Consider the following 15,229-nt stretch of genomic DNA (forward strand, 5'->3'; position numbering starts at 1 on the left):
AAGCGATCCTCTCACCTCAGCTTCCTGAGTAGCTGGGACTACAGGCATGTGCACTACATGAAGCTTATTTTTTGTAGAAATGAGGTCTTGCTATACTGCCCAGGCTGGGTGTCCCATCCCTTTTGTAATGACTCTGGGTGGGCAGGTAAATGAGGGGGGCTGAGCTGAGGGCCCCTTTCACTATTGCAGAGACCAAAATGGCCCGAGGCAAGGGGGACGGAAGTGGGATCCGCACCTCTGGGCTTTCCTGGCCGGGCAGCCAGGTAGGCAGTGCATTCCCGTCCATGTCCCCACCCCACATGGCAGCCGCTTTGTGTGGTTAATGCTGACGTGAAAGGAATGTTGGGCTGAGCTGGATGCCAAGGGTTTTTACACGCACGAATGCACGGAGACATCACCACCAAGACCCTGTAAGGTAGGGGTGGGTTCACATCAGCACAGATCAGCCCTGAGTTCTGGCCTGCTTGTGGACTTGGGAAACGGTGTGGGAGACTGGAAAAATCCACTCATTCAACAAACAAGTACCGTCTGCTTCTCCATCAGGGCCCATGCTGGTTGTTTGGAATACCTGGGCAGCAAAGACACGAAAGGTCCTCGCTGTCATGGGACATAGATAAATATCGCTGAGCATGTAACAGGGACACCACCTAGCACAGGAGGCTTTCCAGTGGGATCTTGCTGGGCAGGGATGGGTTAAGGGCAGAAGGGCCTTCTGGCCTGAGAAACAGCATACAGAATGGTCTTTAGGCTGAGGGGACTGCCTTTGAGCAGTGGCTCTCAACTAGTGAACATTTGGCAATGCCTGGAGATATTCTTTTTGTTTGTGTTTTTTTTTTAACAGAGTCTCACTCTGTCACCCAGGCTGGAGTGCAGTGGCACGATCTTGGCTCACTGCAATCTCCGACTCCTGGGCTCAAGCGATCCTCTTGCCTCAGCCTCCTGAGTAGCTGGGATTACAGGCGCCTGCCACCATGCCCGGCTAATTTTTGTATTTTTAGTAGAGACGGGGTTTCACCATGTTGGCCAGGCTGGTCTTGAACTCTTGACCTCAAGTGATCTGCCTGCCTCAGCCTCCCAAAGTGCCGGGATTACAGGTGTGAGCCACCGCGAATATCTCTATCTGGAGATATTCTGAGCTCTCCTAAGGGGTGTGTGGAGCGGGACTGGGGATGCTACCTGCATCTAGTGAGTGGGGGCCAGGGATACTGCTCACACCCTACAGTGTGTAGGACAGTCCCCGCTGCAATGAATCCATCCCAAATGGCACTAGTGCTCTGGATGAGAAACTGCGTTGAATGACCCTCAGAAAAGCCAATGTGGCTGGAACGCTGGGTTGGGCGGGGATTGAGCGTGGAAAGGGGCTCTGGAGCAGCTCGGTCTCCCACTAAAACCCTAGGCCCCATAAGGAGTCTCTGGATTCCAGCCTCCTTGAACGGACCTTTGCCCAGCAGGAACCAGGTTTCTGCAGCGTCTGGATGAGCGTGCACGAAGCACACGCCCGAAAATCCTGAGCACGTGGCTCTACCGAGAGACTGGAAGCGCTCCAGGCCTCTGTTTCCCGCTGGAGCGATTACACCCTGGGGGCGGGGCCCGCTTCACGGGAGGGATTTTTGTACAACCGTGGTGCATGGAAGGATTTTTCTGCAGATGAGAGGGAATCGGGACTAATAAAGGGGAACTTGCAACCCCGCGTCTCGAGCTGGCCGTCCCTGGCCTTGGGCTCACCGGGGCCTCGGCCCCCAACACCTGACAGCTGGAGTCCGGGACCACAACAGGGAGAACTACAACTCCCAGGATGCCGCGCATCGCCTGCGCCTGAGCTCGACGGGGCCTCGGACAGCCAATGGGAGGGTCCGGGGGTGGGAGCTCGGCGTACGTGCGTCGTGACGCGCCAACGGCGACGTCGGGGTTTGTGTGCGCGAGAGACCGCCGATAAAGGTTGGGTGCCTCGCGCCGGGGGCCGTTGGGAGGGAGTGCGCCCCTGCCCCCCCTCCCCGGCCCCCACAGCTGCACCGCCGCTGCCGGGGCCCCACCTTCCCGTCGACCCCCGCGGGAAGGTCCTGGGGCTGCCACCCTCGTTCCCCCGATTGGGGCCGCAGGTGAGAGAGCGGAGGGGGTGGGGGTGGGGGGAGGGACCGGAGGGCGGAGACGTTGCGGGGGGGGGGGTGGAGGGGGGGGGCGTGAAACCGGAAGGGGTACCTTAAAGGGGAGTCGCTATTTCACCGCCGACTTTTGCCCGCTAGGCCGGCTCCGCCCTCTTAAAGGGCAAGGGGCTGCATTGAGAGGGCGGGTCAGGCTTTGCATTTTTACAGGAGCTTTCTGACTTCAAACAATGTTTTTCCCCTAAAAGGCGTTTATCTCATTAAAGGCCAGTGACCGTTTCTCAGACATTGAAGCAAAATTTCCTGAGTCCTGGTTGCTTCAAAGCGATCCCCAGTTTAGCTCAACAAAGGTGGAGATGGGTCTGCAGTGGTAGCATCCCCTTAAAGGGGAGGTCCAGCCTGCTGAAAGGGTGTGGCGCGGCCTTTTAAAGGGGATGCCCTCTTGCTAAATGAGACCCCGAAATCTTTCAGGGCACGGATATCTCCTTTAAGGAGATGCTCGGCCTTCTCAAAGGCACATGCAGCTTCTTAGCATCAGTAGGTTTTTTTTTTTTGGAGACGGAGTCTTGCTCCGTTGCCCAGGCTGGAGTGCAGTGGCGCGATCTAACCTGCTTACATATTAAAGGATACACTTATCTTTTAAAAAGGAAGTTCTTGGCTAGGCGCGGTGGCTCACGCCTGTAATCCCAGCACTTTGGGAGGCCGAGGCGAGCGGATCACTTGAGGCCAGGAGTTCAAGACCAGCCCAGGCAATATGGTGAAACCCCGTCTCTACTAAAAATATAAAAAGTAACCGGGCGTGGTGGTGTGCACCTGTAATCCCAGCTACTCGGAGGCTGAGGCAGGAGAATCGCTTGAACCCGGGAGACGGAGGTTGCAGTGAGCCGAGATCGCGCCACTGCACTCCAGCCTCGGTGACAGAGCGAGACCCTGTCTCCAAAAAAAAACCAAGAAGTTCTTGTAGCTTGTCTGAAGGCGATACCTAGCCTTCATTCATTTAAAACTTGTTTACTGAGCACACACTCTGCCAGACATTATTGTAGGCACTGGGATGGCATACAACAGTGAACCAGACAGAAGCCCCTATTTTCCCGGCGTTGACATTGTACCATGGGGAGACATAATAAAACAGAAAGCACACTGGTTGTATAGTAGCGGTTCTCATCTGGGGGCAACGGTGCTCCCCAGGAGCGACACTGCGGCTAAGACTTGGAGGTGCAGGAGTGAGCTTTGTGGACAGTGTAGAGGAGGGCTTCATAGGCCAATGTCAGGCGTCCAGTGGGTCGAGGCCAGGGGCCAGGGCTGCTGCTAAACACCCTACAGTGCACAGGACAGCCCTCAACAGAGAATGGTCTGGCCCCACATCTCAGCACTGCTGAGGCTGAGAATCCTAGTACATTTGAAGGTGATAATTGCTGTGGGGGAAAAAATAAGGCAGAAAAAGGGAATGGGGAGTTGGAAGGGGTTGTGGATTTAAATAGGGCTGTCAGGGAAGCCCTTGCAGAGGCGATTTCAGCGAAGACTCAGAGGTGAAAGAGCGAGTGGCGGGCACAGGTGGAAAGGAAGGGGGTGGTTCTAGGCAGGTGCCCTGAGGTGGGAGCAGGACTGCCTGGCCATCCTGGGTGTCCAGAGTGACCAGGGGCAGGTGGCCAGTGAGATAGCAGGAGGACAAGTCAGGGAGGGGACAGGCTGCAGGAAGTCGGCAGGCTTGAAGACCAGAACTGTGGCAGATTTCTGAGTACAGGAATGCAATGCCCAGCCCTCCCTGTTGATGGGTTCGCTTCAGCTGCTGTATTGGGAACAGACGGGTGGGCAGGGCATGGGAGGAAACACGGAGATCCGTGGGGAGGCTGTCGCAGCTGCCTGGGAGAGAGACAGTGGTGCCTCAGATCAAGGTGGAGGCCTGTGAGAAGTGGCCAGATCTCAGATATGTTCCGGCTGGAAGGGGAATCTGCGGACAGGGGTGATCGAGAGAGAGGAGGCGAGGAGCCTTTGGCCTGAGGAAGAATACGGCTGCTATTTTCAGAGATGGAGAAGCTATGGGTGGAGTAGAAGTTGGGGGCGAGGAGCAGAAGACCATAGTTAGATTTTGGGCACGTTAAGTTTGAGGTGTCTAATGAGGCATCCAGATGGCACAGTCTAGCAGGTGGTGTGGCATTCAGAGGGTAGGTCTCATAGAGCTGGAGGCCTGGAGTCATTGTTCATAGACTGTGGAGTCCTGAGAGTGGGTGGGGGCTCCCAGGGAGAGAGGACAGACAGAGGACCAAGTGGCGCTGGAGCCCCGGGCGCTCCCACATCTAGAAGTCAGGGAGGTGAGAAGGAACCAAGCTGGGGACTGAGATGGGGTGACAGGTGACGGAGGGCAGCGAGAGAGCGAGGTATCCCGGAGGCCAGGGGGAGGCAGGCCACGGACCCAGTGACAAGTGAGCCATTGTGGGCCACGTGCCACCGAGGCCATGGAGTGGGGGCACCAGTGTGGGACTGAAGGGGTTTGAGCTGAGAAAGAGCGGGTTGACACTTGAGTTGCTGTGCTGTAAAGGAATGGAGGAAACGAGTTTGCATCTGGACAGGGAAGTGGAGTGAAGAGCTTTTTGGTTTTTAAAGATGGGAGACATAGATTCTTGGTTCTGCAGATGGGAATGTCCAGGAGAGGAGGAAAAGTGGAGGATGTGGGTGGGAAGGCAGGGTCCATGGGCACTGGGTCAGGCCTGTGGGAAGGGATCGTGCAGGGTTTCTGGACCTCGCACTGCTGACATTGTGGATGGGATGGTTCTCAGCTGTGGGGCCGTCCTGTGAATTGTAGGGTGTTGAGCAGCATCCCTGGCCTCCACCCACTAGATGCCAGGAGCACTTGCCTCTCTAGTTAACAGATAACCCAAAATGCCTCCAGGCATTGCCGGATGTCCCCTGGGTCGAAGGCACAATTTGTTCCAGTTGAGAACCACTAGTATCGTGGTCAGAATGTGAGAAGCTTCACGTCTGATTGCTTTTATTTTCACAGAGGCATGATCAAGGACAGGCTTGCCTGCCAAGAACAGGAGGGGAGAGGAGGGGCTGGAGGTTTCAGGAGAAGGAAGCATGTCAGGTAGTCACCTGGGGAGTGCATAAGCCACAGACATGTAGCGTGAGCCAGGGAGGGTGACGGTGAGGGGGCCGCAGATTTCGTGGGCTTGAAGGCAAAGTGAGACTGAGGCCAGGTAAGGCGAGGCCAGGCAAGGGGGTGCCTGTCATGGCCACCTGCAGCGTTTGTGCAGCGTCAGGCGGGAGTGAGGATGTGGGTTGGCTGGAGGCGGCAGGGCAGGCTGGATGGTAGATGGGCCGGAGTCTAAGGATTTGGGGAGTTGGAGCCCCAAGCGGGAGTGACCTAGAAGGCTTTGTGGTGGTGGGAAGAGGTTGTTCCAGGCTCAAACCATGAGGACACTTTTTTTTTTCCTTTTTTTTTTTTTTTTTTTTGAGATGGAGTCTCTCTCTATTGCCCAGGCTGCTCACTGCAACCTCCACCTCCTGTGTTCAAGCAATTCTCCTGCCTCAGCCTCCTGAGTAGCTGGGATTACAGGCGCCCGCCATCACACCAGGCTAATTTTTGTATTTTTAGTAGAGACAGGGTTTCACCATGTTGGCCAGGCCGGTCTCAAATTCCTGATCTCAGGTGATCTGCCTGCCTCGGCCTTTCAAAGTGCTGGGATTACAGGCGTGAGCCACAGTGCCTGGCCCCATGAGGAGGCTTTAGTTAGCATGAAAAGGCTTAGGGTACGGCAGTGGGAGGAGTGTTGAGGCCGAGATGGAGGATAAGGTCTTAGAGGGAGAGCAGCAAGGAGCGGAGCCAGAGCCTCTCTGCGTGTGGTCTTCAGGGACCCTGCCTGTCTGGAGAGGGAGGGAGCAGACTCCTAAAGGCAGCGCTTGCTCTCTTGAAGGCGGGGCCCAGCCTTCTCAGACCTGGCCAGCCTCCTAAGGAGGGTGACCACCAGTTTGCTGGAGAGTTTCCATTTCAGCACTGAAAGTCCAGCATCACTGGCACCTGCTCAAGTCCTAAGCAAACTGGGACCATTGGAGACCCTAATCCTAAGGAAGGTCCCCTGCAAAGTGGGTGACCTGGGGAGGTAGTCCCTGTCCCTTAAAGAGCCAGTGTGTGGGTTTTGGGTTGAGATGATCCAGTGTGGGGGTGAGCCGCTGACCCAGAATCCCTCCCCCAGGTGTGATGGTCGGCTCCCACGCGGACATGGCGCCGGCCTCTACTGCGGAGGGGGCCGGGGAGAAGCCAGGCCCTGCGGCCCCCGCCCCGGCGGCCCAGTACGAATGTGGGGAGTGTGGCAAGTCATTCCGGTGGTCGTCCCGGCTCCTGCACCACCAGCGCACGCACACAGGCGAGCGGCCCTACAAGTGCCCAGACTGCCCCAAGGCCTTCAAGGGCTCCTCGGCCCTGCTCTACCACCAGCGAGGCCACACGGGCGAGCGGCCCTACCAGTGCCCCGACTGCCCCAAGGCCTTCAAGCGCTCCTCCCTGCTGCAGATCCACCGTAGCGTGCACACCGGCCTGCGGGCCTTCATCTGCGGCCAGTGCGGCCTGGCCTTCAAGTGGTCGTCCCACTACCAGTACCACCTAAGGCAGCATACAGGCGAGCGCCCCTACCCGTGCCCGGACTGCCCCAAGGCCTTCAAGAACTCGTCCAGCCTGCGGCGCCACCGCCACGTGCACACCGGCGAGCGGCCCTACACCTGTGGCGTCTGCGGGAAGAGCTTCACGCAGAGCACCAACCTGCGGCAGCACCAGCGCGTGCACACGGGCGAGCGGCCCTTCCGTTGCGCGCTCTGCCCCAAGACCTTCACCCACTCCTCCAACCTGCTGCTGCACCAGCGCACCCACGGCGCCGCCCCCGCCCCCGCCCCGGGTGCCGCCCCCGCGGCCCCGCCCCCCCAGCCCCGGGAGCCCGGTGGCGGTGGCGGCAAGGTCTTCGTGTGCGACGCCTACCTGCAGCGGCACCTCCAGCCCCACAGCCCGCCCGCGCCTCCCGCCCCGCCGCCCCCGCCCCCGCCCGTGGTGCCCGAGCTCTTTTTGGCGGCGGCGGAGACCACGGTGGAGCTGGTGTACCGCTGCGATGGCTGCGAGCAGGGATTCAGCAGCGAGGAGCTGCTCCTGGAGCACCAGCCGTGCCCCGGGCCCGAGGCGGCGCCCCAGCCCCAGGAGGCACCCCCCGAGGCGCCCAAGGCCGACCAGCCGCCGTCCCCTCTGCCGCAGCCCCCTCCTCCCCCCGCCGCCCCCGCGCCTGGCTTTGCCTGTCTGCCCTGCGGCAAGTCCTTCCGGACGGTGGCTGGGCTCTCCCGCCACCAGCACAGCCACGGGGCTGCCGGCGGGCAAGCATTCCGCTGCGGCAGCTGCGACGGCTCCTTCCCGCAGCTGGCCAGCCTCCTGGCGCATCAGCAGTGCCACGTGGAAGAGGCGGCGGCCGGGCGCCCGCCCCCGCAGGCTGAGGCTGCCGAGGTGACCTGCCCCCAGGAACCGCTGGCACCTGCCGCGCCCGCCCCGCCGCCACCCCCCTCCGCCCCCGCTTCTGCGGAGCGGCCCTACAAATGTGCCGAGTGCGGCAAGGCCTTCAAGGGCTCCTCCGGGCTGCGCTACCACCTGCGGGACCACACGGGCGAGCGGCCCTACCAGTGCGGCGAGTGCGGCAAGGCCTTCAAGCGCTCCTCCCTGCTGGCCATCCACCAGCGCGTGCACACGGGCCTGCGGGCATTTACCTGTGGCCAGTGCGGCCTCACCTTCAAATGGTCGTCCCACTACCAGTACCACCTGCGGCTGCACTCTGGCGAGCGGCCCTACGCCTGCGGGGAGTGTGGCAAGGCCTTCCGCAACACGTCGTGCCTGCGTCGCCACCGCCACGTGCACACTGGTGAGAGGCCCCACGCCTGCGGTGTCTGCGGCAAGAGTTTCGCGCAGACCTCCAACCTGCGGCAGCACCAGCGCGTGCACACGGGCGAGCGGCCCTTCCGCTGCCCGCTCTGCCCCAAGACCTTCACCCACTCCTCCAACCTGCTGCTGCACCAGCGCACGCACTCGGCCGAGCGCCCCTTCTCCTGCCCCATCTGCGGTCGCGGCTTCGTTATGGCCGCCTACCTGCAGCGGCACCTGAGGACGCACGCCTCGGCCAACACGGCTCCCAGCACCACAGCCCCTGCCGCCGGCCCCCAGCCCCCTGCTCCACTGGCTGCCGCCCGGGCCCCGCCAGCCACCCAAGATGTCCACGTCCTGCCCCACCTCCAGGCCACGCTCTCCCTCGAGGTGGCGGGGGGCACGGCCCAGGCCCCGAGCTTGGGGCCAGCAGCGCCCAACTCTCAGACGTTCCTCCTGGTGCAAACTGCCCAGGGCCTCCAGCTGATCCCCAGCAGCGTGCAGCCCCCTACACCTCCGCCCCCTCCCGCACCTCCCAAGCTCATCCTGCTGCCCTCCTCCAGTGCTGGGGCTGGGGGCGGCCGTGCAAGGCAGGGCCCGCGGGCAGTGGGGAAAGCGGGCCAGGGGGCGGGAGTGGTCTGGCTGCCAGGCCCTGGGGGTCTAGGGGTGCAGGGAGCGGCCAGCGCTGGGGCCAGCGGGGCAGGGCAGAGCCTCATCGTTGTGCAGAATGTGGGGGGTGGGGAGGCAGGGCCACAGGAAATGAGTGGGGTGCAGCTCCAGCCCCTCCGGCCAGCCCAAGAAGTAACCACGGTCCAGCTCCAGCCAGCACAGGAGGTGACCACAGTCCAGCTCCAGCCAGCACAGGAAGTAACCACGGTCCAGCTCCAGCCAGCACAGGAGGTGACCACGGTCCAGCTCCAGCCCGTGGCCGGCCAGCTCTCCAATTCCAGTGGGGGAGCTGTGGCTACTGAGGCACCCAACCTGCTGGTTGTTCAGAGCGGGGCAGCTGAGGAGTTGCTCACTGGCCCGGGCCCCGGGGAGGCGGGGGATGGTGAGGCCAGCACTGGTGTGGTCCAGGATGTCCTCTTTGAGACACTCCAGACGGACGAGGGCTTGCAGAGCGTGCTGGTGCTGAGCGGGGCCGATGGCGAGCAGACTCGGCTCTGCGTACAGGAGGTAGAAACACTTCCTCCTGGGCTGACCGAGCCGCCTGCCACCGGCCCACCCGGACAGAAACTCCTCATCATCCGCAGCGCCCCAGCCACTGAGCTGCTGGACAGCGGCAACACTGGAGGAGGCACCGCCACGCTGCAGCTCCTGGCCCCACCGTCGTCAGGCCCAGCCTCGGGCCCCGCGGGACTCCCCGGGGCTCCAGCCTCCCAGATGGTGCAAGTGGTCCCCGCAGGAGCTGGGCCTGGTGTTATGACCCCTCAGGGCCTGCCCTCCATCCAGATTGTCCAAACTCTACCCGCAGTCCAGCTGGTGCACACGTTTTGAGGAGAGCCAGTGATTCCCCTCCCTCCCCGCACAGAGACCCCGACTCACTGCCAGCCGGGGCGGGGCAGGGTGCCGCAGGCTGGGCTTGCTAATAAAGACCCGAGTCTCCCCGCCTGTGTTTTGTTTTCCTGGGGGGAGGGAAGGGGGCAAAGTCGTGGTCCTAGCCCCCGCCTGGGAGCGTGGAGTCTTTTAAGTCTTGCGTCCTGGGTCGCAGATGGCTTGTTCTGCGTCCTGGGGCCAGCCACTACGTAGGGCTCAGTTCCCCTGTCCTGAAACCAAAAAAGGATGCAGGGGTCATTATAGTGGAGAGGTGGTGGCATCAGACTCCAGGGAGTGCCACTTGTTTACTGTAGGTCGCCCCGCTGCCCCCCTCGTGTAAGAAATAGGAGGATCCTTATGCGGGAGGGTTCTGCGACCCCGGGCGCCCCGTGGGTGAAATGGGGTCCCTGGGGATGGGGGAGCCGGGCGCCGCTGGGCTGGAGGATGCTGAGCGTGGCCGGCTCCTCCCGCGAAGGCCCCGGCACGGATGAGAATCCACCCGCTGGCGTCGCCGCCGGGCGCTCAGGTTGCTCAGCAACGAGAGAACGTGGGGCGGGAGCTCGCGCTGGTCCCCAGCCCGCCGCCCGTCTCCTGCCGGCTTCCGCTCCCGTTTTTCCCCAGATCCCCTTTCCCCGTTGCTCCTTCTCTAGGGATAGGAGAGGTCGCTTCCCGGCCCTCCGCAGGGTCACAGCTCGGTTCCTCCCCGCCCGCCCTCCGGGGAGCTTAGCAACGGTTGCTACGGGCCGGAGCGGGCGCCGCCCCGCCCCCACCGCGCGCTGTCTGACGTCACTTCCGCCCGCGACCCCTTTCCAGACCCGCTCCCGAAACCTTGTCGAAGGACCAAGGGCGACCCGTGCAGGTGCTTGCTGGTCCTTGTTCTTGTGGCGCGGGACGGGGACGACTGTGGGGGAGGGGGCGAGCGTGGTCTGTTCTCTGGCATGTGGGGAGGGTGTTCGTGGACCCCAGTGCCTGGGAGGGCGCCCCGTGCTGCAGTGTTGGCGTCCACAGCGCGTTTAAGAGTGTAGATCGCTGAATAACACGGGGGAGGGGGGATCCCGGGAGACTTTAGCAAGGTCGCTGAGTATTGTGGGGGGCGCCTGTCCTGCCGAGATCCTCGCTTGTGGGCCCCGAGGGTTCTCAGTGTCCTGATCTAGGAAGTGCCGCTGCTGCTCCCCACCCCTCGGGGGAGCTTTGGGGACAGAGGTGACCCCCTGACGCTGACCTACTTATGTTCTCACCAGGTGCACGACGCCAGCTCCCTTCTGGGGGGCGGGGGCTTGGGGGCTGCCATGGCCCCCAGCCACCTGTCAGTGCGGGAGATGAGGGAAGATGAGAAGCCCCTGGTGCTGGAGATGCTAAAGGTGAGAGGCAGGGGCCCCAGGAGGCCTGGGAGTGGCTGCAATGGGGGCATTGCAAGTGGATTCAGCCACCCCCTCCCACCCACCTGAGCCAGCCTGGACCCCTGGAGCGGGATCTTTTCCTCCTGAGCCTCAGCCGCCCTGCTGCTGAAAACCACAGCAGGTGTGGCAGCTGGGGCTCACCCCCCAGCCCTACTGGGACACCAGCACCAACGCCCTCCCTGGTCTCCCATCTCCAGTCGGCTCTGCACGCCAGTGCAACAGCCAGCTCTGTGCCTCCGACCCCAACTCTTCAAAGCACAGCCCAGCACCCCAACCTAGCCCAGCAGCCTCCCTCCAGCCTCCACTCCAGCCTGAGGCACCCTCCCTGTTCTTACTTCCCTGGCGCCTCACTGTGGCATTGCTACTGAATTGAGTGCCCCCACAGCTCCTAATTCACTCATCCATCCATCATTCACTCTCGTTCATTCATTCACTCCATACCCAGTGTGCCACACTGACCATCGGACCGTGCTGCCTTCCCTTCCCATTTGGGAGCCCTCACCCCGCCCCGGGCAGGGTCTGCCTCCTCTCTTTGTCCAGGAGGCCCTAGCGTTTTGGATGGCTGAGCCACCCCTCCTGCCCACAGGCCGGCGTGAAGGACACGGAAAACCGCGTGGCCCTCCATGCCTTGACACGGCCGCCGGCCCTGCTCCTCCTGGCGGCGGCCAGCAGCGGCCTGCGATTTGTCCTGGCTTCCTTCGCCCTGGCCCTCCTCCTGCCGGTGTTCCTGGCTGTGGCCGCCGTGAAGCTGGGCCTGCGGGCCCGATGGGGCTCGCTGCCTCCGCCGGGTGGCCTGGGGGGCCCCTGGGTGGCCGTGCGGGGCTCCGGTGACGTGTGTGGGGTCCTGGCTCTGGCCCCTGGCACAAATGCAGGGGACGGGGCCCGGGTCACCCGCCTGTCTGTCTCTCGCTGGCACCGCCGCCGAGGCGTGGGCAGGAGGCTGCTGGCCTTTGCGGAGGCCCGGGCTCGGGCCTGGGCTGGGGGCATGGGGGAGCCCCGGGCCCGGCTCGTGGTCCCGGTGGCTGTGGCCGCCTGGGGGGTGGCGGGGATGCTGGAGGGCTGCGGCTACCAGGCCGAGGGGGGCTGGGGCTGCCTGGGCTACACGTTGGTGAGGGAATTCAGCAAAGACCTGTGAAGCTACAGGCTGACAGCCAGGGCAGGGGAGGAGGGAGGGGCGCCAGCACCTGATGAGCGCCTACTGTGTGCGGGTACTTTTACCTGCGCTCCCTCAGTGCGTCCTCAGCCACCTCGGGCCCAGAAACAGAGGCCTGCCGAGGGGAGGAGCCTGGCCTCTGTCCACCTGTCAGCAGTGTGAAGTCTGTAGTGTTTGAGCTTCTCAGAGTGGAATGACTCCTTTTCCTTTCTGGCCCTCAGGGGGCCTCTCGAGGTCAACCTGTCCAACCCCTACCTCAGCTCTGTCTGCACTGAGAAACCTCCCTGGGTGATGTCTGCAGTCTGTGCTGTCCGTGCCCCAGGCTGGGAGAGCTATTTGGGGGGGGGGGAGAGGAGGCCAAGCAGAATACACCCCAGAGTTAGGGTTTGCGACTCCGCCTCCCTGGGACCTGGATTGGGTCAGATGCCTGTCCTTGGAGGGGACGAGGTTGACTGCTTAGGGGGCGCGGTGCACAGGGCTGCCAGGCCTGGCCCCTCTCTGGGAAGGTTGAGAGCTGAGACGGGCAGCCCCGTCCCTTCCTCCAGATCCGTCTGGTTTTTTACACCGTTTGTTAATAAAGCCTGAAACTGCTGTGTGCCTGTCTCTTCTCTGATGCCTTTCCCAGTCTGTCTCCGGACGCCCCCCCGCCCATTTCTGTCTGGCTCCTCCTTTTCCCAGTTAACATTAATTGTTGTGGGGCGGTGCTGGACTGGGAGAAGGGGAGGCTGTGAGCTCAGGGGCAGCCCCAGGCCCTGCCAGCCCTTCTGAGTCACGCTCCCCATTACCGAATTTTTTCCGCCTCACAGCTGCCTGGTGTGCAGGCAGTGGGGGGTGTGTGTGTGTGTGAGTGTGTGGAAGAGTGTGGAGCCCTCCCCGTCCCAAGCCTTGACCCTTGTGCTGCTTATCCCCCGACCCCGGCTCCCTCTGGGACAGTGAAGTTCAACCTCTGCTCTCAGCTGGGGACTGGGGCTTCACACTCAGATCTACCAGTGAGTGGGAGGACTGGAGGGCTGGGTCTTTCAGTCTCTTTTCCTAACCCAGGAAGTCCCTCCTGGTGTCTGGCTGCAAATCTTCTTGCTGGTGCACCAAGAGCCCCAGGTCTGCCCAGCCCCCAACCCTAGCAGTGGTCTCACTGGATTTCCCTGACCAGACAAGAGAGGAGACAGCAGGTGGGCGCCCCCTCCCGCTCATGCTGCCTCCCCATGCACACGTCCCCCAACCCCTGTCCTGTGCCTTCCTGCAGCCGGCCACCCCCTAAGCATCTCTGAGCACAGCACTTCGCTGGCTGGAGCCTGCCTGGCTCCCGTGTGGGTGTCTGCAGTTGGACACCCTCCCTCCCGCCCGCCACCCGCCTCCCCCCCATGCCTCAGCCGCCGGCCAGCCCCCTCCTTCCCCCCCCCCGTCCCCTGCCGCCTCCCTGCAGCCTCTTTCTTCCTCCTGGCAAAGCATCCAGCCCTGCCTGCTCCTCCTCGGGCCTGGGCGCCTCCGGCAGGCGCTTCCCTCCCTCCCTCTCTCCCCAGCTGCCTCCTCCTCTTCTCTCCCGCTCTCCTTCCCCTTTCACCCCATCCCCTGCCCTGGCTGCAACCATGAGGGTCTTGGCCTGCCTCCTTGGTGAGTGATCCGTTCTCCTTGGGGACTCAGGGGGCCTAGGCCCCCACCTCTGACCCCTTAGCTTGTCCAGTTTAGGGACTCAAACTTCCGGGACTGGTCACTGGTGCTCTGCATACCCTGACATCCCTTCTGAGGATCCCTGCCTGATCTGCCCAGCCTTCTGCCAACCCAGAAGCCCAAGGGACCTGCCCCCTGCCGGCCCCCCTGCCCGCCTCCCAGCCTTGACCCTGCGGGGGATTTCCCAGACATCTGACCTTTAGCCAAGCCCATATGGGAGCGCCAAAGCCGTGGTCCCGAGCCCTGACTTCAGGGGCCAGGCATCTGCAGCCCCACCCGCCTCAGAGACCTGCGTCTCAGCCCGCCCCTGTCCAGAGTCCTGCCTCCCAGCAGTGGGGTTTCTGGTTCAGAGGTGTGAGGACCGTGTGTGTGTGTGTGTGTGTCTGTGTGTGGTTTCTGGTTCAGAGGTGTGAGGACCGTGTGTGTGTGTGTGTGTGTGTGTGTGTCTGTGTGTGGTTTCTGGTTCAGAGGTGTGAGGACCGTGTGTGTGTATGTGTGTGTGTGTGTGTGTGTGTGTGTCTCTGTGTGTGTGTCTGTGTGTGTGTCTGTGTGTGGTTTCTGGTTCAGAGGTGTGAGGACCGTGTGTGTGTGTGTGTGTGTCTCTGTGTGTGTGTCTCTGTGTGTGTGTGTGTGTCTGTGTGTGTGTGTGTGTCTGTGTGTGTGTGTGTGTGGTTTCTGGTTCAGAGGTGTGAGGACCGTGTGTGTGTGTGTGTGTGTCTCTGTGTGTGTGTGTGTGTCTCTGTGTGTGTGTGTGTGTCTGTGTGTGGTTTCTGGTTCAGAGGTGTGAGGACCGTGTGTGTGTGTGTGTGTGTGTGTGTGGTTTCTGGTTCAGAGGTGTGAGGACCGTGTGTGTGTGTGTGTGTGTGTGTCTGTGTGTGTGTGTGGTTTCTGGTTCAGAGGTGTGAGAACCGTGTGTGTGTGTGTGTCTCTGTGTGTGTGTGTGTGTGTGTGTGTGTCTGTGTGTGGTTTCTGGTTCAGAGGTGTGAGGACCGTGTGTGTGTGTGTGTGTGTGTGTGTGTGTGTGTATGTGCGCGTTGGGGTATTCAAGATGAGGGGACTGCGCTGGAGAAAGGGCCACCCCCAGCCTGCCCCTCACTCTGCCTCACCCTCTGCCCTCCCTTCCAGCGGCACTGGTGGGGATCCAGGCTGTTGGTAAGTGCCCAGACTCCTCCCATCTGCCCCCCCACCCCCCGCCACCACCCAGCGCCAGGCCTCCCCCTCCTGCCCATCCAGGCCTGGCCTCACCCCCACTGGGTCCCCGGCCCACCCGAATTCCACTGTGACTTTGGCCCCTGCTCCGCACGGGAACCCCCCAGGTGTTTGGCCGCATCTCTCTGAGCACCCAGGAGTCTGGGCTCAGGGGCCAGTGAGCAGGGCCACTGGCCTACCGACAGTACCTGCAGGACAGCCCCCTGCCCCTACAGTCGCCCTGGCCCTGGGGCCCCCAGGATGCCCCTCCCCAGTCACAGCCATCCCTCCAACC

At 62.2% G+C, this 15,229-nt stretch overlaps 3 protein-coding genes across 6 annotated transcripts in view; all 3 read left to right on the forward strand.

Annotated features, from left to right (window-relative positions):
• Nucleotides 1–1,890: 1,890 nt before the first annotated feature.
• On the forward strand, nucleotides 1,891–9,491 carry ZNF628 (zinc finger protein 628). Its single transcript, XM_054465520.2, has 3 exons — nucleotides 1,891–2,099; nucleotides 5,104–5,187; nucleotides 6,296–9,491. Exons 2-3 carry the CDS (start codon nucleotides 5,181–5,183, stop codon nucleotides 9,484–9,486), a joined length of 3,198 nt encoding a protein of 1,065 aa, XP_054321495.1. The 5' UTR covers nucleotides 1,891–2,099; nucleotides 5,104–5,180; the 3' UTR covers nucleotides 9,487–9,491.
• Nucleotides 9,492–10,253: 762 nt separating this feature from the next.
• On the forward strand, nucleotides 10,254–12,669 carry NAT14 (N-acetyltransferase 14 (putative)). The gene is made up of 3 exons (XM_054465521.1): nucleotides 10,254–10,384; nucleotides 10,767–10,886; nucleotides 11,512–12,669. Exons 2-3 carry the CDS (start codon nucleotides 10,815–10,817, stop codon nucleotides 12,058–12,060), a joined length of 621 nt encoding a protein of 206 aa, XP_054321496.1. The 5' UTR covers nucleotides 10,254–10,384; nucleotides 10,767–10,814; the 3' UTR covers nucleotides 12,061–12,669.
• An 832-nt stretch (nucleotides 12,670–13,501) lies between these two features.
• SSC5D (scavenger receptor cysteine rich family member with 5 domains) overlaps nucleotides 13,502–15,229 on the forward strand; it is a 31,443-nt gene continuing 29,715 nt past the window's right edge. Inside the window, exons 1-2 of one of the 4 annotated variants that reach the window (XM_054465500.2) lie at nucleotides 13,502–13,689; nucleotides 14,872–14,898. In XM_054465500.2, coding sequence (XP_054321475.2) covers nucleotides 13,665–13,689; nucleotides 14,872–14,898 — 52 coding nt within the window. In that variant the 5' untranslated portion in view covers nucleotides 13,502–13,664. Of the gene's footprint in view, nucleotides 13,690–13,946; nucleotides 14,099–14,871; nucleotides 14,899–15,229 lie in introns of those variants that run through there. The other 3 variants (XM_063658510.1, XM_063658509.1, XM_063658511.1) reach the window with 3 other exon arrangements.

This window comes from Pongo pygmaeus, chromosome 20 (assembly GCF_028885625.2).
Source record: "Pongo pygmaeus isolate AG05252 chromosome 20, NHGRI_mPonPyg2-v2.0_pri, whole genome shotgun sequence".
In the NCBI taxonomy this organism is placed as follows: domain Eukaryota; kingdom Metazoa; phylum Chordata; class Mammalia; order Primates; family Hominidae; genus Pongo; species Pongo pygmaeus.

Coding starts and splice junctions, on each gene's coding strand:
- NAT14 (XM_054465521.1), top strand. CDS start 10,815: ATGGCCCCCAGCCACCTGTCAGTGCGGGAGATGAGGGAAGATGAGAAG. Junction 10,887..11,511: donor TGGTGCTGGAGATGCTAAAG/GTGAGAGGCAGG, acceptor TCCTGCCCACAG/GCCGGCGTGAAGGACACGGA.